The sequence below is a fragment of the Molossus molossus genome, unplaced genomic scaffold, assembly GCF_014108415.1.
Source record: "Molossus molossus isolate mMolMol1 unplaced genomic scaffold, mMolMol1.p scaffold_m16_p_11, whole genome shotgun sequence".
In the NCBI taxonomy this organism is placed as follows: domain Eukaryota; kingdom Metazoa; phylum Chordata; class Mammalia; order Chiroptera; family Molossidae; genus Molossus; species Molossus molossus.
Window position 1 is genome coordinate 76,551,174 of NW_023425346.1, and position 22,039 is coordinate 76,573,212.

The 22,039-nt window shown below is 46.0% G+C and overlaps 1 protein-coding gene across 2 annotated transcripts in view; it reads right to left on the reverse strand.

The window, feature by feature from the left end:
- Positions 1-19,562, reverse strand: part of ITGA6 (integrin subunit alpha 6) — a 77,333-nt gene extending 57,771 nt beyond the window's left edge. For both annotated transcript variants that reach the window (XM_036254100.1, XM_036254101.1), the window contains exon 1: positions 19,170-19,562. In XM_036254100.1, the coding sequence (XP_036109993.1) occupies positions 19,170-19,351 (182 nt within the window). In that variant the 5' untranslated portion in view covers positions 19,352-19,562. The remainder of the gene's footprint in view (positions 1-19,169) is intronic.
- Positions 19,563-22,039: the final 2,477 nt, after the last annotated feature.

The window sequence follows — 22,039 nt, forward strand, 5'->3', positions numbered from 1 at the left end:
CAGACAAGTTTGGTGGGACTTACGTGGATCTACTTAAGCTTCTGGTGACAGTTATAACAAACACATTGGCTAGATAGACCCCTGCTTGGGTAGGCAGTAGAGGTGGAGGGGCTCAGGTGGGAAACTAGAACGACCTCTGGACATAAGGGGCAGGGGGGATGTAGGCACAGCTAAGTCAGGAATCAGCTGCATGACCCAAAGTATATCCTAGGCCCCCACTCATGACTTATAAAATGAGGAACATGATCTATCTTTCTAGATCAGTTCCTTGGGTCTTCCCTAACTTTTGCAGGTGGTTTAAAAGAAATACACAAAGCCCAGCCGGTGTGGCTCAGTGGTTGAGCGTTGACCCATGAACCAAGAGGTCACCGGGTTTTTTTTGTTTGTTTTTTTAAGTTGAAAAACCATTTATTTTACTGGAAAGAAAAAAAAGTGATCCAAATTTTTGTGTCCACCTGCCACAAGCCTTTGGGCCAAAGACTCAGAAGCAGTGATATTCTCACCAGGTTCATTCCCAAATCCAACACCCACTGGAAGCAGGAGGTGGGGAGACGGCGTAGCCCCCACCACAGTTTCTGCACACAACGAGGCCTTCTAGGAGAACAGAACATGAATGGGAAACTACAGAAGTAACGAAGGACAGGAAGAACAGGAAAATGGGCAGGAGAGAGGGAAGGAAAAGGTGGTCTGAACTTAGCAAGGTAAATTAAGGTCCACGATTCCTGAGGGACTGAACGCACAGAGCTGAGAACGTCCCGGAGATGGGGTACCATGAAGAGTGTATTCTCATGCACAACCGCAGCTTGGAATTTCAGCCCACACATATCCCACCTTGAAACTCTGTGTTGTCAAGGCCCCTGATGGCCTCCACCGCATCGTCTGCCCACTCCATGTGCACAAAGGCATAATCTTTCATGATGTCACATTCGATGACTGGACCATACTCCTCAAACTTGGCCCGAAGCTCTTTGTTGGTGCACGTGGGACTGATGTTGCCCACATGCAACTTTGTGGAGAGGTCACCAGTTTGATTCCTGGTCAGAGCAAATGCCCAGGTTGTGGGCCAAATCCCCAGTGGGGGGCATGCAGGAGGCGGCCAATCGATGTTCTCTCTCATCGATGTTTCTGTCTCTCTCTCACTCTCTCTCTAAAATCAACAAAGAACAGAAATGTTTTAAAGAAATCCACAGGAAGATTACTGGATAATAATACTAGGCTACTCCCACTTTTGTACAGAGGCCTGAGCATGAGGTTTCGATTTCTTTTACAGCACATTTTTGTTTTATTTTAAGGAAATGATGCATAACAAGCTCCACGTTAAAGCTCTGGGCAAAACGGATAATCAGATCCAACTCCTGCCTTCAGAAGGCCCACAATTCAGAACCAACAGGAAGCTTTTATTTGGACAGCTCCCAAATAGCTTATTAGAAATTTCATAATGAAGACATCGGTAAGAATAAACTCAACTCAACAGGACCTGAACAATAGTCATTAGAAAAACCAGAGAGGTAAGGAACAGAGGAAGAAAACAAAGCTGCTCATGGACAATAGATTAACATGGCTCTAGGGAGCTGGGAGGTGGGCTGGTAGGGAGGGTAGTGTGAAAGCGGAAAGTATTTGCAAGACAAGCTAAAACAAAGATGGCCTGACTACCAGGGACAGCTGTTAGTCTAATCTAGTGTTCCTGAACAAACACACTTCCTTGCGAACTTTGACCCGCAAATGTGACATCAAACCTCAGCCTCAACCTGAACACACTGTGCCACTGACATCAGGACTAGCAAGATATAAGAAATCAATGAATTTGGCCAGGCCTCTTATCTGCTGCAATTTTCTAACTCAGTTAAAAGTTTAAGACAAATTACAGCAGTCCTCAACTCCACAGGAACTTACCTCTTGTTTCCATCAATCAGGCTATGGTAAAATTGTTTCCATTATATGTTGTTTCACCACAGTTCCAAGAACCTATTGACAATGTTAAGTGAGGGCTTACAGTATTCTGGTTTCTCAAAAGATGTGCACAAGGAACCTGCAGGTGTACAGATGCAGCCAGGCTCACAGGAATAGTCCTTCACCAACCGGAAAACACACACTAAGCTAGAACATGAAATTAAAATGTGTTAAACTTTTAATTACGTTGCCACTGATCTACTTTGGAATATCACATCAGATGGCAAGGTTTGGTACAATTCTATGTTCAGTTACTTTAAGTTTAGTTTATCAGTATTTCATGGCCTCATAACATGGAGCCCTATTAAAGAGCCTGATTTCTGGCCACTTTAAAACAAGTTTAAGAAGTACCAGGGTATTCACAACCATGTGAAGATACGTAACACTACTGAACTGTACACTTAGAAATGGACAAGGCAATACACTTTATGTTATGTGAATTGTACCACAATGGGAGAAGAGAACCACCACCACCAGGGTGTAGAGGCTCATTCTAAAGAAACTGCCATACCACTTCTTGTTCTCTAGCAGGCTTTACTGCATTTGGGAAATTAAATCAACTCAAAGAGCTCAACAAATATTTATTAGGTACCCATTTCTGGCTAGGGGATTTGAACCAGAAATGGACAAGCTGTCAGCCTAGCTCGTAGGAAGCTCACAAGCCAGCAGGGATAATATCCGTCGGCAGACATTTCTGGACTATCTTCTGTGTGCAGGGGATTTGGCCAAGCCAAGAGGGCAAACAGGTGTTGCCTCGTGTGCAAACAGCCACACATCAGCAGGGGCTAACTAATGCTGACCTGCAGAACTCTGAGACTCAGCTGAAAAAAAATGCTATGGTCATCTGAAGTGCCCTCAATTAGCAGGGGCAAAGGGCAACAGTGGCTACATATTTGGTATCACCTCCAAGGCCATTATGTGGGGAGACATTTAAATGTAAGATACTGTTCTATTAATGGCAAGAGTATGCAGCATAGGTTTTCATTCCAAGAATAGGCTACTTCACCAAATAGAAGTCTATATTATAGGTAAACTGGGCAATCAGGCAGCTAGGTCTCAGGGCCCATGTGGCCACCACCTAGCTGTCACTTGACTTTTCCAGGTTTTAGTTATCCCTCTGCAGAGAAAAGGCTGGGCTGGTCGGTGCTTCTCAACTATTTTCAAAAAAGCACGGAGGAAGGTGAATGAGTGTGGGGGGTACAGCTCAAACAAAGTGACCACCAAAAGTTTGAAATGTCTTTAAAGCCTCCTGTTCTATAGTAAAAACTTACACAGTCCATTCTGCACTATAATGAAAGAAGTTAGAAAAAATAATAACTTGACCTGGCTGATGTTGCTCAGTGGATAGAGCGCTGACCCTCAAACCAAAGGGTCTTAGGTTTGATTCCCAAAGGCACATACCTGGGCTGCAGGTTTGATCCCCAGTCCTGGATGGGGCACATGCAGGAGGCGACAAATTGATGATTCTCTCTCACATTGATGTTTCTCTTTCTCTCTTCCCCACCCTCTCTCCCTCCCTCCCTTTCACTCTCTCTAAAAATCAACAGAGCCCTGGCCAGTTTGGCTCAGCAGTTGAGCGTTGGCCTGCAGACCAGAGAATCCTGGGTTCGGTTCCTGCTAGGGGCACATGCCACCAAAAAAAATAAATAAATAAAAATAAAAATCAGACACTTCCGGTCAAGATGGCGGGTAGGTAAACGGTATCGCATCCTCCCACAACCACATCAAAGTTACAACTAAACTACAGAACAACCATCATTCAAAACCACCTGACATCGAGCTGAATGGAAGTCCCACAACTACGGAATTAAAGCAGCAGCCACATCCAGACTGGTAGGAGGGGCGGAGGCGGACGGGCTGGTCCCACACCCACGTGTGGCGGATAAAAATCAGGAGGACACCTTGGCTGGGAAGGTCCTTCCTGAGGACTGAGGGGTCCCCGTCCCACACCAGGTGCCCCGCTCAGTGTTCCAGTGCCAGGAAGAGAAGTCCCCATAACTTCTAGCTGGAAAAACCAGCGGGAACTGAGGCTCAGGGAGGCTGAAGCGACTGGAGCCCCAGGCAGCTCCTTAAAGGGCCCGTGCACGGATTTATCGGACTCTCTCCCTCTAAGCTCGGAGGGGAGGCAGCTCGAGGGGCGCCAGAGACACACAGGGAAGAACTGAGCTGTTTGGCACTGGAGCGAGGGCTGGAGAGGGGGCTTTCTCGGGGACAACCGTGCTGTCAGAGGCCTTTGTTCCTTTGGTGAGCCCTTCCTGGGGGCAGCAGACAGTCTCCATATCTGGGACTCCAGCAACCTGGCTCACACTGGTAGCCCCGCCCTGCTGACTCCCTGAGGCCCTGCCCCGCCCCACCCAACTTTCAAGCCCACCCAAGCTGTTGCCACTTGCTTAACCATAGGATTGGCCTGTCTTAGATCCTGCTTCAGGTTTTTCCTAAATTCTTTCAAATGAGCAGCATCTGGTCTCAGCGAGCCCCATACCTCTCATTAAGTAATACACTGAAACAAACACAGGGAGGCAGCCAAAATGAGGAGACAAAGAAACAGGTCCCAAATGAAAGAACAGAAAAAAACCCCAAGAAAAGAACTAAGCGAAATGGAGATAAGCAACCTAACAGATACTGAGTTCAAAATACTGCTTATAAGGATGCTCAATGAACTTAGTGAGAACCTCAGTGAACTTAGGGAGGGCCTCAAGAGCATAAAAAAGGACCAGTTAGAAATCATGGATACACAGTTAGAATTGAAGGAGGCATTAACTGAAATAAAGAATAATTTACACAGCTTCAATAATAGAGTATGTAAATCCAAGGAGCAAACCATCGATTTGGAATATAAGGAAGCAAAAAATCCCCAATCAGAACAGCAAAAAGAAAAAAGAATCCAAAAAAATGAGGATAGTGTAAATAGCCTCTGGGACAACTTCAAGCGTGCCAACATTCGCATCTTGGGGGTGCCCGAAGGAGAAGAGAGAGAACAAGAAATCGAAAACCTGTTTGAAACAATAATGGCAGAAAACTTTCCTAACTTGGTGAAGGAAACAGACATACAAGTCCAGGAAGCACAGAGAGTCCCAAACAAGATGAACCCCAACAGGCCCACACCAAGACACATCATCATCAAAATGCAAAAGGTTCAAGACAAAGAGAGAATCTTAAAAGCAGCAAGAGAAAGGCAGCTAGTTACCTACAAGGCAGTTCCCATTAGGCTGTCAGCTGATTTCTCAAAAGAAACTTTGCAGGCCAGAAGGGAGTGGCAAGAAATATTCAGAGTGATGAAAACCAAGAACCTACAACAAAAATTACTCTATCCTGCAAAGCTGTCATTTAGAATCGATGGACATACAAAAACTTTCCCAGACAAGAAAAAGTTAAAGGAGTTCATCACTACCAAACCGTTATTATATGAAATGATGAAGGGTCTTTTTGAAGAAAAAGATAAAATATATGAACAAACAAAATGGCAATGAATACATATCTATCAACAATGGAATCTACAAACAAAATGAACAGGTAGAACAGAAACATTCTCATAGATACAGAGAACATTTTGTTGGTTGCCGTTGGGAGGGGGGTTGGGGGAATGGGTGAAAAAGGTGAAGGATTAAGAAGCACAAATTCATTGCTAGACTGACAAACCTCAAAGGGAAAGGGGTTGGGGGGATGGGAAGAAATAAACCAAAGAATTTATATGCATAACCAATGGTCACAGACAACAGTGTGGGAAAAGGTGGGAGGGGGGGCGGGAGTGGGGAGGAGGGGGTCAATGGGAGGGAAATGTGGAATATCTGCAATACATTATTCATCCAACAATAAAGATTTGGAAAAAATAAATAAATAAAAAATAAATAAATAAAAATCAACAGAGCCCAGCCGGTGTGGCTCAGTGGTTGAGCGTCAACCCATGTACCAGGAGGTCACTGGTTCGATTCCCAGTCAGGACATATGCCCAGGTTGTGGGCCCGATCCCTGGTGGTGGGCATGCAGGAGGTGGCCAATGGATGTTCTCTCTCATCAATGTTTCTCTCTCTCTCCCTCTCCCTCTAAAATTAATAAAGAAAAAAAAATTTTAATAAATAAATAAAAATGAACAGAAAAAAATATCCTTGGGCGAGGATTTAAAAAAAATAAAAATAGTCCTGGGCAGTTTTGTTCAGTGGTTAGTGTCAGCCTGAGGACCAAAGATTCGTAGGTTCGATTCTGGTCAGGGGCACATACCTTGGTTACAGTTCGGTCCCAGGCCCTAGTCAGGGTCGTGTGGGAGGCAACCAGTCAATGTGTCTCTCTCACGTGGATGTTTCTCTTTCTCTTTCTTTCTCTCTCTCGCCCTCCCTCCCTCTTTTCCTCCCTCCCACTCTGTCGGAAGATAAATGAGAAAAAAAATCCTCAGGTGAGGATTAAAAAAATAAAAATAAAAAAATAACTCACCATCAAGATACCTCTGGAAGACATTCAATGTTTAATTTGTGGCACGCCCCAGGAAAATAATGCTAAAGTCCTGATTATCATACTCTTACATAATTTCAGAGGTACTCTATATCCTTTCAGATTCAGATTTACCAAGGCTGCCGCTTCAGCTTGTACTACTTGTCGTGAAAGCAGAGACTGGAAACCGGCCGTGTGTAGAACCCGGTGCTCTTTGGTACATTCCTGACCATTCAACAAGGCCATGAGTCATTTATTTGCATGGCATACTGTGAGCCCTTGCACATGTTGGCCAGGGTCACAAAGACAATAACCGACCAGGCCAGCAGGAACACGAAGCAAGGTCCTGGGGCCCCTACTCTGTTCCCAGCTCACTTCCGCCCTGCACAGCACAGGCCTACCTGCCGAGGCCCTGGTGTCTACCTGGCCTGGAGTACACACGGACACCGTGCTGTTCCAGACGGTACCAGGTTCACATGGGAAATGTTCACTCAACACCCCAAATGAGTCTCATAAGAATTTAACAAAATAAAAAGTGGGGGTTCTCTGCACCATGAATATAGCATAAGAAATTTGAGATACTTTTTTAAAAAATTTTTTTCTTTATTGATTTGAGAGAGAGAGGAAGGGAGAGGGAAAAAGACAGAAACATCAATGAGAGAGAACATCCATTGGTTGCCTCCTGCATGCCCCCCACTGGGGATCGCGCCCACAACCTGAGCATGTGCCCTGACCGAAAATCAAACCGGCAATCTCTTGGTACGTGGGTCAATGTTCAACCACTGAGCCACGCCAGCCAGGGGGAACTTGAGATTCTTGGAGGGTTTTGATGTGTTGCCATTTTCTCTTCCTTCTTCCAAGCCCCACATTTTCCCTTCCTCTCTTAAAGACAAGGTTACAGTCCCATCTGCCTATGAACTGCTCCAACTCTGGTTGCAGCCCCAACCATGGGGCAACCTTACCTTTGACCTGATCCCTAAGGGCTGCTGTCCCCCAGACTGTAAAGATAAATGGCTATAAAAACTCCCCCATGTGAGAAAATTATATTCCTATTTTACATTAAGACACCTACCACCACTGATATTCACCGGACATGCCAGGCACTATGCTAAGTGCTTTATATTCCTGCTTTAATCTGCACAACCTAGGGGGTTGGTCCTATTCATACCTCCATATTACTGATGAGGACAAGTAACCTGCCCAAGGTCAAGTCCACAGAACATGAAAAGGCTGGGATTCAATCCCCACATCCCTCTAATTCTAGAATGGAGTTGTTACTCATACAAGGCAAACTTCTACACACATTTTGAATAGCTTGGAACTAATGATCTGTTGTCATTCACCAAGAAATTAGAAGCAACCAGGAAAAAAAACCTCACAATCTTCCACCTACCTCATCGGTGCCCCTGTGATGTGGTAACTAGGCCTATCCCTCCACTGACATATCCCTCTCCCGACTCACAGACATCACACCGGCTCACCCACTCTCCTGCATTCATTTTTCCTTTCCTACTGAGTCAGCATCAACCAACCAGCTCACTATAATTTCCCCCCATCTTAAAAGCAAATGATAAGCCCTGGCCGGTGTGGCTCAGTTGGTTAGAGCGTTGCCCCATGCCCCACGCACCTGCACCAAAAGGTTGCTGGTTTGATTCCCGGTCAGGGCACACACCTAGGTTGTAAACTCAATCCCTGGTCAGGGCGCATATGGGAGGCAACCGACTGATGTTTCTCTTTCTTTTTCTTTCTCTCTCTCTCTTAAATCAATAGCATATCCTCAGGTGAGGACTTTTTAAAAATAATAAAATGCCCTCTTTACCCTTTTTCCCCCTTTGCGCTTGTTCTCTCTTCAGCAAAACTTAAAGTTGCTATTCTTTGTCTCCAATCCTTCTTCTATCCTCTTGCCAGCCTACTCCAACCAAGCCCAGCTCCCAGCCTTCCTCCGCCGGTAAGGTCACTGATGGCCTCCACATTGCTGTGGCAGGGATCAGTTCTCAGTGTCCTATGACACAATGAAGGATCACTCCTAAAATACTTCCAGGATAGCACATCTCCTCGGTCTCCAAGGCTGGCTCCCCCGACCTCCTCACCCTGCATGGGAGTGCCCACAGCTCAGTCCTCGCTCCCTCGGTATCACATCCTTCAGTCCTTCACTCCGGATGCAACCTCGAAGCCAGTGACTCCACTGTTTGCATCTCCAATCCAAAGCGTCCCACCTGAACTTCAGACTCTTATTTAACTGCGTACTCGACAACTCCACCTGGGTGTCTAGACATCTCAGACCCAACACGTCTAAAATCAAACCCTGATCTTCCCCCAGTATCTATTCCTCTTACGGTCCTCCCTAAACCATTATCTCAGTTCTCATCCTTCCAGCTGCTCAAGTAAAAACCTGGCAGATACTCTTTTCTACTCTCTCTCACTTAATATCTAGTCCGTAGGAAATCCTGTTGACTCTACAAAATATGTTCACAATCCAACCACTTCTCGCTATCTTCACTGCTACCATGTTGGTCCAAACCATCATCGTCTCTTCTCTATCATTACAGGAGCCTCCTAATTAACATCACTACATCTATCCTTGCCCTCATACAGTCTATTCTCAATAATCCAGAGAAATCCACTTACAGTCTAAGTCAGATCATGTCATACTCGTCTTAGAATACTCCAATGGCTCCCCATCACATTCACAACTAAAAGCCAAAGTCCTTCAATCACCATAAAACCTTACACAATTTGCCTCCTGGGGGACTACTGGCCTCCTTGCTGTTCTTGAACATGCTGGGGCATGCTTCTGCCTCAGGGCCTATGCACTTGCTGTTCTCGATGCCAGAAATGCCTTTCCCGCCAATATTGACATGCCTCGTACTTACATCTTCTCCGTGAAGCCTCCTCTGACTGACCTACTGTCGATCACTTCCCACCCAAGTCCCACTCCCTTCTATTTCTCCACTTTATTTTCCTCCCTATCACTTATTACCATCTATATAATACCCTATTTATTTTGTCTGTCTCCCTCACCAGAACCTAAGCAGGGATTTTATCCATTTTGTTTGCTGCTATAGCTCCAGCAGCAGAACAATGCCTAATACCTAGTAAATGATCAACAGGTATCTGCTGAACTAACAACTTCTATGGGAAAACCTAAAAAAGTGGTTAAGGTTTCTCTAGTGGGTCCAGAGCCGATTTCCCTCCAAGTTTTTACTTGTTCCTCATGTTCAAGCAAAGATAAAAATCCCTATTTCTTTTTTTTTAAACCACTGAATTACACACTTTCATTTTTTTATCCTCACCCAAGGACACTTTTCCATTTTTTTGTTCAGATAGAGTGGGAGGGGGAGAGAGAGAGAGAGAGAGAGAAACATCGACGTGAAAGGGACACATTGAGTGGCTGCTACCCCCACGACCAACCAGGGCCGGGGACAAATTGCAACCGAGGTACACGCCCTTAGCGGGAACCGAACCCGGGTCTCTCTGGACCGCAGGCCGATGCTCTAACCACTGAGCAAAACTGGCCAGGGCTAAAAATCCCTATTTCTTTTATGTTGAAATATAAAATTTACACTTTTACATACACACACAGAAATAAATGAGCTTACAGAAGACCAATTTCTCATCTTGTGATAGTGAAAAACCTTCTCAGATGGCTTCGGGCTGTTGGCACTGCTAAGCTGGGGGGTCACTGTTTCCCAGCACTCACCTCCTGGGGTCATTCTGAGTGAGGGTCCCCAGGATGCCTCTCCACACTCCCACACCTTCCTCAGTTAATCTCTACTGCAGACTTGGGCACTTTCTACATATAATACAAGGCTTAGAAAGGACCTTTCTTTCCAGACTGGCTGATCTAACAGGGTATCCGAATGGCTTTATCGTTCTGATCATTAGAGCACTTCTCCAGCGGCCCCAGCCCGCTGCCCCAGGCCTCCCTTGAGCTCTGGACCATCTAATTCAGTGGGCCGCTCCCTCAGTCTTCCCCAGGTCCTCTGTCTGCAAGTCTCTGGAAGGCCCACCGGGGTCCAGATCCATCTCTTTTTACACTTGTGAGCTCATAGACCTTTTCAACACCCAGATCTTAAAGCCAGCTCAATTTTTCCTAAGTTAGCACGTAAGCCCAGTCTCCCTAGCAGTCACAAGGCCTCCGTGGCAAACGCCATTTACCTAGAATCATGTCTCTGCACATCCACCTGATCGCCTCTGAGCCTCTTTAAGCTTTTCCTTATTTGCAAACGCTTAGGTTTGTGTCTCAGCGAAGCTGGATTCCTTCAGCCATAATCAATACACTCATCCTGGTTATTTTAAATATATTTGCTATATATCTCCAATCTCTCCAGAGCCTTATAGATGTCTAAACATTCCCATCTCAGAACTTCAAAACACCTTTTCTTCTCAAAGGACAAAGAGAACTACCCTGCCAGTGAAGGGGGGTCAGGAGGTCCAGCCATCATTTGACAAGATGTATCAATGGGAAAGGGCCCAGGCAGGACCTCTCACTCCTCAGCAAGAACAAAACTTCAAACTCCCAGTGCTGCCACATGGGCTGCCCCACACTAGGGAACAACCATCCCACATCTCTGGCTGCGACACGCTTCGCTGAGGATCTTCTAGGTAACTTTACATCACGTAGCTTTGTCGGGTCCACAGAAGACTGACCACTTGAACAATGGTCATATGTCCTGAAGAACAGGACTCTGATTCTGCCAGGAGAAAATGGTCAACTGGCTCAGAAGACTTATGCTTCAATGACATCCTACCCTCTGGGTCTGAAATGTTTATTATCATCTGTATCTCACACACACACAATTAAAATAACCTCAGTACAAATGAATGTCCTTTTCAGAATGAAGAAACTGCAGTGACATTGATATGACCACACTAAGCAAACACAGACCCTGGGTAAACAGGCATTACCCTGTGTTTCGTTTATTCTTCCTATCACTAACCAATGTGCCCTTCCAAATTATTGCAAAGTTTATTTTCATTTCTATACGCCCAAACCTAGAAAGCCTGCTGCTCTAAAAGGTTTTTCTTATACTATAGCTGAAATGGCGTTCTTTGGATTGTATGACATGCAAAATACATCTAGCCAGTTGGCAAATAAACACATGAGCAGACATCCATGGCTCCGTGTCGCTGGTCTTTGCCTCCTACAGCTGCTTCCATGGCACCTTCCCCGTTCCCCTAATTCAGAACAGTCTTCTCCACCACATAGTTGGCTTTAGAGACTTAAGTTATCTAAAGTCTTTTTGCCAATTTGGAATTAGATGAAGTGATAAAAGTATCCAACACTGCAATCGGGGGGTGGGGTGGGGTGGGGTGTGTGTGTGTGTGTGTGTGTAAGGTCTGCTGCTATACCGTGGCCTGTGAAAAGTGTCACTCTGCAAACATGCTAACCTTGGAATAGCTAAACTGAGTTAGAACTGTCCTGTCTTGTTTATCTAAACGGAAAAAACCGACAGCAGCAGATTAGATGACCATCAGGCCACAGGGACCAACACGGGTGAAGAGCCGACCTGCCTGCCCCAGTTCAGGCCTAATTGACAATTAGTCTCTTAGCTTAGCTCCTCGAGATCACGGTTTGCTGTTCTAAGCACCAGTTTGACAAACCAAAATCTGCTAAAAGTTAAAAATCTACACACTGCACAGGCCAGGAAGCATGGCATGTGTGGATTTACAACCACTTCACCTCTTATAGCCTTGGTTTCCACATTTATTTAACAAACACAAAATTGCTTACTCTGGGCCAGAACTAGTCTAAGGTACAATTATCCTCACTTTACAGCTGAGGGAAGACAGGCCTAGAGGGGTTAGGTATTGACTTATAAAAATATACAAGTATTATGATTTATAATAAACATCTATATTTGGTCTTTATCCCTGTTTCTGTCACAGGGCTTCTAAAACCCTTAGAATTTCCCAAGTGGTGGGAGTGATGATAATTATCTTCTGATATGTTAATGAGATGATGTTAGGAAAGTACCTAAGAATTGGGGCAGGAAAACCAAACACTTCGAAAGAGGGTTAGAACTTTCAATACCACATCCCTGACCTCCTGGGAGGGGACAGGGGCTAGAAGTTGAGTTCAAACACCAATGACTTCATCAATTATACCTATGCAAAGAAGCCTCAATAAAAATCCTAAGGGATGGAATCTGGAGAACTTCCAGGTTGTAAGCACATGGAAATCTGGGGAGAGCAGTATGCTCAGAGAGAACATGGAAGCTCTGTGCCCTTTCCCCACAGCCTGCCCTCTGCATCTCCTCCATCTGGCCATTCCTGAGTTAGTATCTTTTAATAGTAAACTGGCCATCTAGTAAGTAAAATGTTTCCCTGAGTTCTGTGAGCCACTCTAGCAAATTAATTGAACCCAAGGATCTAGGTCATGGTAACCTCCAATCTGTAGGTGGTCCATCAGACAACCTGGACTTACAACTAGTACCTGAAGTGGGGGGAAGGCAGTCTTGTAGTACTGAGCCCTTAACCTGTGGGATCTGATGCTACTTCCAGGTAGTGTCAGAATTGAGTCATATTGTAGGATACCCAGCTAGTGTCTGGGAATTGTTTGGTGGTGTGTGGGGAAAACCCCCCACATTGGAACGGGGTGCAGAACTGTAGGAATTTTGCACAATGTCACAGCTGGTAAAATGAAGGATTTGATCCCAGTTAGCTTTAGACTATAGCTGAGATCTAGACTCTAGCTCCAGAGCCCACTCTTATCTACCATATTATGCTACCTTCTGTATATAAAAAGGAAAGCTCATTTAGCTCGAACCTAGAAAACTTTAACAGATTCTTGGATCACGTCTATGGAAATTGATCACATCTGGTAAAACTGATCTGGCCTGAGCCTAGAAGTATATTTTTTGAAAAGAATTTCCCCACGCTTTCTTGATGACCAGCCAGGTTTGATTCTAAAAGTGTACCCAAACACAGAAGAGTAAGACAAGCAGCAGGGGCTGGCCCTGCCCCTGGTGCCCATTACTGCAGGGCTCAATCTGACCACCCTCCAGAGGGGCTGTAGAAACTCTGGCTCCAGCACATGACATGGTCTACCAGAGTTACCATTCCACAGCTCTCACTGGACGGCTCAGCAGCTTCCCCACCATTCCACTTAAAGAGATACATGTATGTATCCAAGATTCCCTTACTGTCCTTAACTAAAGCTTCAGACATTGCACAAGTGCCCTCACATACTTACTCCCATTTGACCCCCACACCCTTGTCAAATTGCTTTCAGGATCTAGTCCATAGACATCCTTTTCTATTTGGTTTATAACAACCAACATATCCTGAGTGTTCCCTATAGTACAGGTCAGCCTGCATTTCTGGGGTTAAGTTCCTAAGTCTGCGTTTAAGGCAAAAGTCAAATGTAATTAAACATCACTTGTGAAAATCCTTTAGCTAGGACCTGGGCCCTTGATAACTCGAAAACCAAGAATTACCATCTTGGGCATCTCTTTGTATTATGACTATAGCTTTCCTTTCCCTGGGGCCAGCAGTGGCCAAGGGCTACTTTGAGCAGGGAGGGCAAAGGGTCAAATAAAGGGATTTCTTACTCTCTCTACCTTGAGCTGGAAGAATCGATTTCACAAGTTAAATTGAGTGGATGACATGATTCCATTGTATTTGCAAGGCACATGCGAGGTGTTATCAGGCAAAGAAATGAACATAAGAGATTGGATCACCCTCTGAAAAGGGTAGGTAACAGCTAAACAGAAAACCATCAGAACTGTCAGACATGACTAAGTGCTACAGGCGTTCAAAGTAAGAAAGTGCTGGAGTCGCCCTGGCCGGTTTGGCTCAGCGGATAGAGCGTCGGCCTGCGGTCCGGAGAGACCCGGTTCGGTTCCGCTAAGGGCATGTACCTCGGTTGCAGTTTGTCCCCGGCCCTGGTTGGTCGTGCGGGTGGCAGCCACTCGATGTGTCCCTTTCACATCGATGTTTCCTTCTCTCTCTCTTCCTCTCTCTCCCTCCCACTCTGTCTGTACAAAAAATGGAAAAATGTCCTCGGATGAGGATTAAAAAAAAAAAAAAGTGTTGGAGTGTAGGTTGGGCAAAAAAGACTTTCAAGGAGAAATTTAAACCAGTTCTTAAGTTATGATGATGTTCTTTAAGATGGGCTGACTTGGAACCAATCAGTGTTCCACATAAAACTGACCCTGTCATCTAAGCATACAATAGCATTTTCCATTATGTCTCCACTGTCTCTCTTGAAAGTGCCAAGTAATTCACTGGTCAACTCCACCCACTATAATATGTTGAGCTAAGGTCCTAAGGGTGCCATATGCCATAGTTCCAGTACTATTTGGTTACAAAAGCTTAAATTAAATAATTATTGTTATGCTAAAATAGAGATTTATGCAGCTAAAAAACAGAGCAATGGCTTCTTTACAATTGGAGAGACTATTATATAAGCACTGTAACCTGACTTTCCCAACAAATTAGTCATAGCATATGAATGTTGACCCTTTTCTCAACCCTAAGTCATTAGGTGGATAAATTTAAATTACTTGGGTAAAAATTAAACTTGTTTATTTCTGCTTTCTTGCAGTGTCCTGCGATTTCTAAGTGTCCCTGCCCATTTTGGCTCTTTCTCTACTCTCAGAACTCAAGGTGACAGCACAGTCCCTGGATGATGGCCCTGGGCCACATGCACCCTGAATGAATTCAAGGAAGCAAGTGCTTAGGTACACATCCTGAAGACAACTCTGATCCCTGGCTAGCTAGTCACTACTCACTGGGCTTGTTCAGAAGGGGGGCGGGGTGACAGGCAAAGGAGGGTCCCAGAAGCTGATACAAGGCCAGTTGGATTAAGGGCCAAGGGGAAGAAAGTCCAAGCACAGATATTTAAATAGATAGCCCTGACCCATGTGGGAAGCAGTTCAGTAAATCAACATAACAGTGCATTTCCAAAACTCAGATGCTGGCCAATTTCTCTAAATCTGAAGGGCATTCCTGAATTTTCCTTTCAAAGATGGCATGAGCAGAGTCAGAAAAATGATCAAGTTCAAATCCAGATTCTGTTAAGATTCTGCTTAAGCAGTTGTGAGACTTGAGACATTTCTTAAACTTTCAGCTTCAGTTTCTTCATCTACAAAGAGAGCCAGACGGACTAGATCAGCGGTTCTCAACCTGTGGGCCATGGCCCCTTTGGGGGTCGAACGACCCTTTCACAGGGGTCGCCTAAGACATAACAGTAGCAAAATTACAGCTATGAAGTAGCAACAAAAATAATTTTATGGTTGGGGGTCACCACAACACGAGGAACTGTATTAAAGGGTCTCGGCATTAGGAAGGTTGAGAATCACTGGAGTTGAGCCCTAGTTCAGTAAACATGATTTTTAAAGTGGGAGAGTCACAACTCTGAGAAAAATCCAGAACAAACACCACAGAGTCAGAACAGAGTGGCAGTGAGCCTGGAGAGCCTCTGGAAGGTAGTGATCAGAAAGTTCCCCAAAAGAAATTGGGATAAATCCAGAATTATTCCACAAGAACATTACTTATAGCTCTCCCCCTGCAGTCCTCCATAGATCCATCACTTCCCAGAAGAGTGATGATTCACAGGATGGGCATACCCACAGATATCATCCCATACTTTCTACCTGGGGCTTGGGAGGATGGGAGCAGTAGTGTATGACTCAACCTTAACTACCTAAGAAAAATGAAAGATTCCAAAGACGTTCAGACCCTGACCTCAGTAACTCGGCCAACCATCTAAATATTTTGGAGTCTGAAACTTCTTTAATATACAACCTAAAAACCTGAGTGAAGTTTTACAGTCTCCAGTTCAGTTTTATAGTCCTGAAAGTTTTAGGAACATACAGTATTTTTTTAAGGCTCTCAGATACAATAGTATTCTATTATAAAATCTTTAGTAGAGTTTAAGATGTTATTAAATAGTTAAATAACATCGTAGAAAATTTAACCCAGAAAAATCTATGGTGATTTCTGGAACAGTGCATGCATCTGGTATTCCCACACATCTTTGGTATTTTACTTCTCCTAACTTAAAGTCCCTTGTTCACTACATTTTCTAATGTTATAAATCTAATTGAGACAGACTAAAGTTAAATTGCTTTGAAAATGGGTTTCAGCCCAGCCGGTGTGGGTCAGTGGTTGAGCGTTGACCCATGTACCAAGAGGTCACAGGTTCGATTCCCGGTAGTGCACGTGCCCAGGTCTGATCCCCGGTTGGGGGCATGCAGGAGGCAGCCAATCTCTTGTCGATGTTTCTGTCTCTCTCTCCCTTCCTCTCTCTCTAAAAATCAATAAAGAAAAAAAAATTTTTTTTTAAGAAAGAAAATGGGTTTCATAAATGTGACTAAGTTTAAAACATCAATTACCCAAACTACAATAACCTTTGGCTTTACTCTTGGGCAGTCTTAGAATCACAGAATTTTTAACATCTGTACAGTAGCTGGCACACAGTAGGAACTCAATTACTGCTTCTAAGTTTATCACCATTAATGGCTACCATTTAGTCAGCAAGTACCCAGGCCAATCAGGAATTAAGTACTTTGCATGTTATCTCTTAATCCTCACAACAACCCTATTAAGCAGTAGTATCTCTGTTTTACAGATAAAGAAACTAAGGCTTAAATTAAAACAGCGTCTAAATGGCTGAGAAGGAATATGAGTTCAGGTTTCTCACCAGAAATATTCCCACAGAGCTTGTCCAGACAGTGTAAAATTTAGGAAACTGGACCAATAGGGTCCAGACCTTACTGGCTGTTATTTACGCCCACATCCTTTACTGACAAAGATAACAACGGATGTGGGTATGGCTTGTGTGTGCTGGTTATCCCAAGAGGACAGTGCTGCTCCTGAAGCTGGAATACTTGACCAAAAGAAGTAGGGTAAGGAGTGGCATGTGACATAAACCTAGCCCCCTAGAGTGTGGTTACTGCCATACTCTAAGCTCTAGAGAAAGATCCAGTCCCCTTAAAATGTGCCTCTCCCTGTCTGAGGGTCTGATCAAACCCTCTGTCAATCTTTAAGAAGAGCATTTCTAGAAGGCATTACACCCCAAACACAGGCTATTATTCCTCTTCGGAGGACTTGCAGCAGCTCTAATAGCAGAGAAGTCCACCAGCAGTAACAAGTTGTAGCAAGCATGCTGCTAACCTTAGTGACAACAGAGATTCCTGGCTCAAACCACATTTTGCTCATCTCCATCCCAACATTTGTTCTTGCCCCAGTACTTCCCCTTCACAATATTTGCTCCAACAAGGATTTCAAGGAAGTCGCCAGGCGTCTGGTGCAGAGAGAAAATGCCAAGGACAGTGTATTCCCTCTGCTGGCCCAGTCATTTCTGCACTAACAAGTTCAAATTCTCCATGTGGATAGATGCACACCTAAGCACTCCTAAGTGTCCAGAGACACTAACCGTCCTCCATTAACTGAGTTAACAGAAACCACCTTTCATTTCAGATTCACAGCTTAACAATTCTTTCCAAAGCAGAGTATAAGCAGCTGGCCAAATAGCCAGACCACCCGCCAGGGCCTCCCCACCCCCAGCTAATTCCTTTGCTTAACTAACAGGTGTTATTAAAAAAACAACAACAACAACAACACATAATCTAAGATCCGGGGACCCACAATATTCACTTATTCCAAACTTCTTAATTGCTGAAATCAAGGGGTTTTCTCCAGCTCTAAAATTCCATTCGCCTCTCTTAAACACAAAGTCCTCTCTTGACTGGGGCTGCACTTTGCTTTCTCCGCTCTGTTGGTCCTGGAAGGACCTCGCTTCAGTTAAATGCGGGGGGGGGGGGGGGGGGGGGGAGGGCTTGGTGAGTTTATTTTTCGGTCACACAGATCAAGGATGCAGTCCCACCACAATTAAATCGACTAAGCTCCCAAACACCCTTCTCCAACCTAAATAGTTTGATCATGTGGGAACCAAACACTAAGAAAAAAAAGGAGAGGCTGAGAGTGCCGGTCTCCACTTTCTCCCGGGAGAAGCCCCGCTATGCTGTGGTGGAAGTGGGGTATGTCACTTCCAAACCTGGCTTGCAAAGTGCCAGCCCAGATCGGACATGTTGCTATCACCCCTCCACTGGGCCTGCCCAACGCCGGGGCCCAGAGGGTCTCGGGTGTCTCCCGCGCTTCGGGGCGGGGGGGGGGGGGGGGCGCAGGCACACCATTCAAAGGGGCTTGTTTTTTCTGCGGATCTAGCCCTGCTGGCAGGTGCTTGGTTAGTTCCATTTACTTTTAAGGGAGGGTGTGCGAATGTATCTCGTACAGGAGCACCCGCTCTTCTGGGAAGGCCAAGCAGGGCACAATGAAAAGTGACTTTCCAACTTCTGCAGGGCGCGCGAGTCTGCGGGGTTGACTGGGTGGTCCCTGAGTTTGAAAAAGGCCTGGATCTTCCTGGAGCAACACTCCCAGGAACCCCACCGCAGGAATACAGCGACCCTACAGCCCACATCACCCCCGCCCCAAACACACACGTGAAGCTCAGCGAAGCATGCCACCTGCCGGGTTCCCAGAAAACATGCCCGGAGGGAAGGACCGCCGGAAAGTACTTTGTTTAAAAAAGAAGAAAAAAAAAAAGTAAACTCTCTCGGGGCGGAGAACAGACCCGCCTGGCACAGGGGCCGCGCGGTCCGTAGGGTCGGCGCTCGGGTTCTCCGCCTGCCCGCGATGACTGTGGGGAGGCTCCGCGCAAGGAGGAGCCGGGGCCGAGCGCGCGGGCCGGCGGAGTCCCCGGGAGGGGGCAACGGAGGGGTAGGACCGGCCGGCGGGAACCCGAGGGCCGGCGCCCGGGTGGGGGTGGGAAGAGTCGGGGAACTCACAGCCGCTTATCCTCGGGCTGCAGTTGCCAGTGCATGGCCAGCGAGAAGCCGAAGAGGCTCCCGGGGTCCCCAGTTTTCCGGATCACATTGTCCTCGCGGGTGTCCAAGTTGAAGGCAGCGCCGAGCCGGGGCAGGAGCCCCGCCGACAGGTAGAGCAGCCACAGCTGCCCCGCGGCCGCCATGGGAGGGCCGGCGCACCGGGGAGGGAGCGGGGAGCTGCGCGGTGCGGCGGCCGCCCTGCGCTCCGGGCCGGGTTCGAGGCTGCCGCGCTGCTGCCGCCGCGGCCACCTCCGTCGGCTCTAGCCGCTGCGTCCGGCCCCACCCCCGGGACGAGTCGCGCTCTCTGCCTGGCCGCTCCCCCTCGCAGGCAGCTCCCCGCTGCTGAATGAGCCCGTTGTTCTCTGGAGACTCGCAGGCGTTTTATCAAGTGACGAGGACGCCGGCCCCGCCCCTCCCCACCCCTCTGGCCCCTCCTCGCGCGCCAGCCGCGGCCTGCAGCCCGCACCTTCCCCGCGGGCCTAGCGTGGAACATCGGGGAGCTTCCCTCCCCGGCCCACCCCTGGCCGCTCCCGCCGCCCCAAACCTGGCCCTGAAGCAGCGGCGCGAGAGCCAAGCAGACGAGCCCTGGGCGGAGCAGTCCCATCCCGGGGTCCTCCTAGAAATAAGCACGTGAATTGTGGTTGCCATTCGGCACAGAGCCAGAAAGGCGTTTACTACCTGTTAGTAAAGGAAAGTGTTGGTGAGGCGCCGGCCCTAACACTTAAGCAGGGTATTCTTGCGGACCGAGGCCCAGGTACAAATTCAGACTTCTTTCATTCATTCCACAAGTGTTTGTCTATGCACAAGTGTTTATGGAGTGCTCAACGCCTTCTGCCAGACACTGGGGAATAGGGATGCAGAGATTGTTCTCGGCCCTCAAAAATGACAATAGCACAAACTTTGATAATGCTGTATGTACAAATCACAGCTCACAGCTACTATCTCATTTGCGCCTCCTGTCAATCCCATGAGATGGGTATTTTCTTTTTGCAGAGGAGAAAACTGAAACTCAGCCTTGGCCCAGAGTATCCAGGGATCTGTGCCCAGGTGAAAAGGGGAGCATGTGGGAGAAGTCACACTGGTGTCCCCAATTTAAAACCTGGTCTCCAGGTGTTGTGAGGCTGAGAAGCCCCATCAACAGTAAAGGATGGGTTGTTTAAAATGTTTAAAATGAACCCACGAAGTTCGGGAACCCTTCCCAGCCCACAAATTCCCAGGACTAGTTGGAAGAACTTCCGGCCTAGAGGCAGTTCTGAGCTCAGTGTGGGTGGCCTCAGGCTCTGCCTCCAGGTCCTGGGGTGAGGCCTCTATTGAGGCCACTGGGGCGACTTGATCCTGTAGTAGTTCTTCATCAGGGGAGAGAAAATTCAAGGATACTGTGAATTTGGATAACAAAAAATTTTACATTTTTATTTTCGCTAACCTCTGATATTTAGCATTTCCTTTCATTATGAATGTAGGATATCCCACAGTGACAGTAGGATAAGTATCTATGACTTAGTCTCCAGCAGAACCCACTGGTCTTTTACATCACATCACAGTTGATGCAAATACCTTCCATTACAGCAGTTATTAGATAGACCCTCAGCTAGATCTTATGTCATATGTCAATTAAAAAGTATGTGTATTGCTATAGTACAAAAATTTTTAACATTATGTTAACTGTATGTATCTCAATATAATTGGTTTTTGTGTATTTTATGCATTTAAAAACCTTGTTCTGAAAAGGAGTCTGTGGTCTTCAGCAGTCTGCCAAAGGGGTCCCATGAGATAAAAAAATAAAAATAAAGTTAAGACATGGTGCTGGGCTGAAGGCTCCCAGTGTCCCTGTATGGGAAACAGAAGCTCAGAGCAGTCCCAGAGAAGAGCTGAAACTGTGTGTGTGCACATGGGGGTGGGAATAAGGTGCCAAGGGAAGCAGCTTGTGCTACAGAGAAAAGCACTCCTGACCATCATCAATGGTCCATAGGTCATAACGGCTGCCAGAGTGAGTCCCTCAGCATAGTCGGGACAACTTATCTGCCAATCAATAACTCCAGTCAAATGTAACCAAAAGTGGGATGCATCGGGTTCAAATTGAGTAGTCACATTATTTTGACAAATGTGTGATAGCCTTGATAAGGCTGAAGACTATAAACTAGTAAACTAGGAAATATTGCAATATGATTTTTCATGCAAGTTAACCTTTCCTCTTAATGTTAAAAACATACTAATCAAGATAGACAGGTCCCAGCTATTATAGAGCACAATGAACCTCACTGCAGGACGGTGCTCAGTGGGGCCGCTGATATAACTGTTGGTTGCTGAAGTATTTCTGAGCTATTTGATAAAAAGCCTTGCCCTGAGCTCCCCAAGTTCAACTACATCCTCCCTCTGGTCACTTCCCTAGGACACAACAACTTCCCTACAACCCAGCAGCTAACGGGTTAAGCTCCTAAGCCCTGACACTGCAAGGGCTTCTGATCCGGTGTTCACCTGCCTTACCAACTGTTAACTATACTGAATATTACCCCTTGCTTCCAAGAGTAATTCTGTGCACCATTCACCACTTTCTTCCCAGGATGTTTAGTAGATGATGTTTGAATAGCCAGAGTTATCTATTTGATCCCAAATATTGATTGTGCTCAAGTTAAAATCTTAAACAATGTTAAATTTAAATATAGCATTTAAAAATAGACACAGGGATATAAGGTACAGCATAGGGAATGTAGTTAATAAATATTGTAATAACTGTATGGTGTCATATAGGTACTAGACTTATCAGAATGATCCTTTTGTAAGTTATATAAATGTCTAATCACTACTTTGTATACCTGAAACTAATATAATAT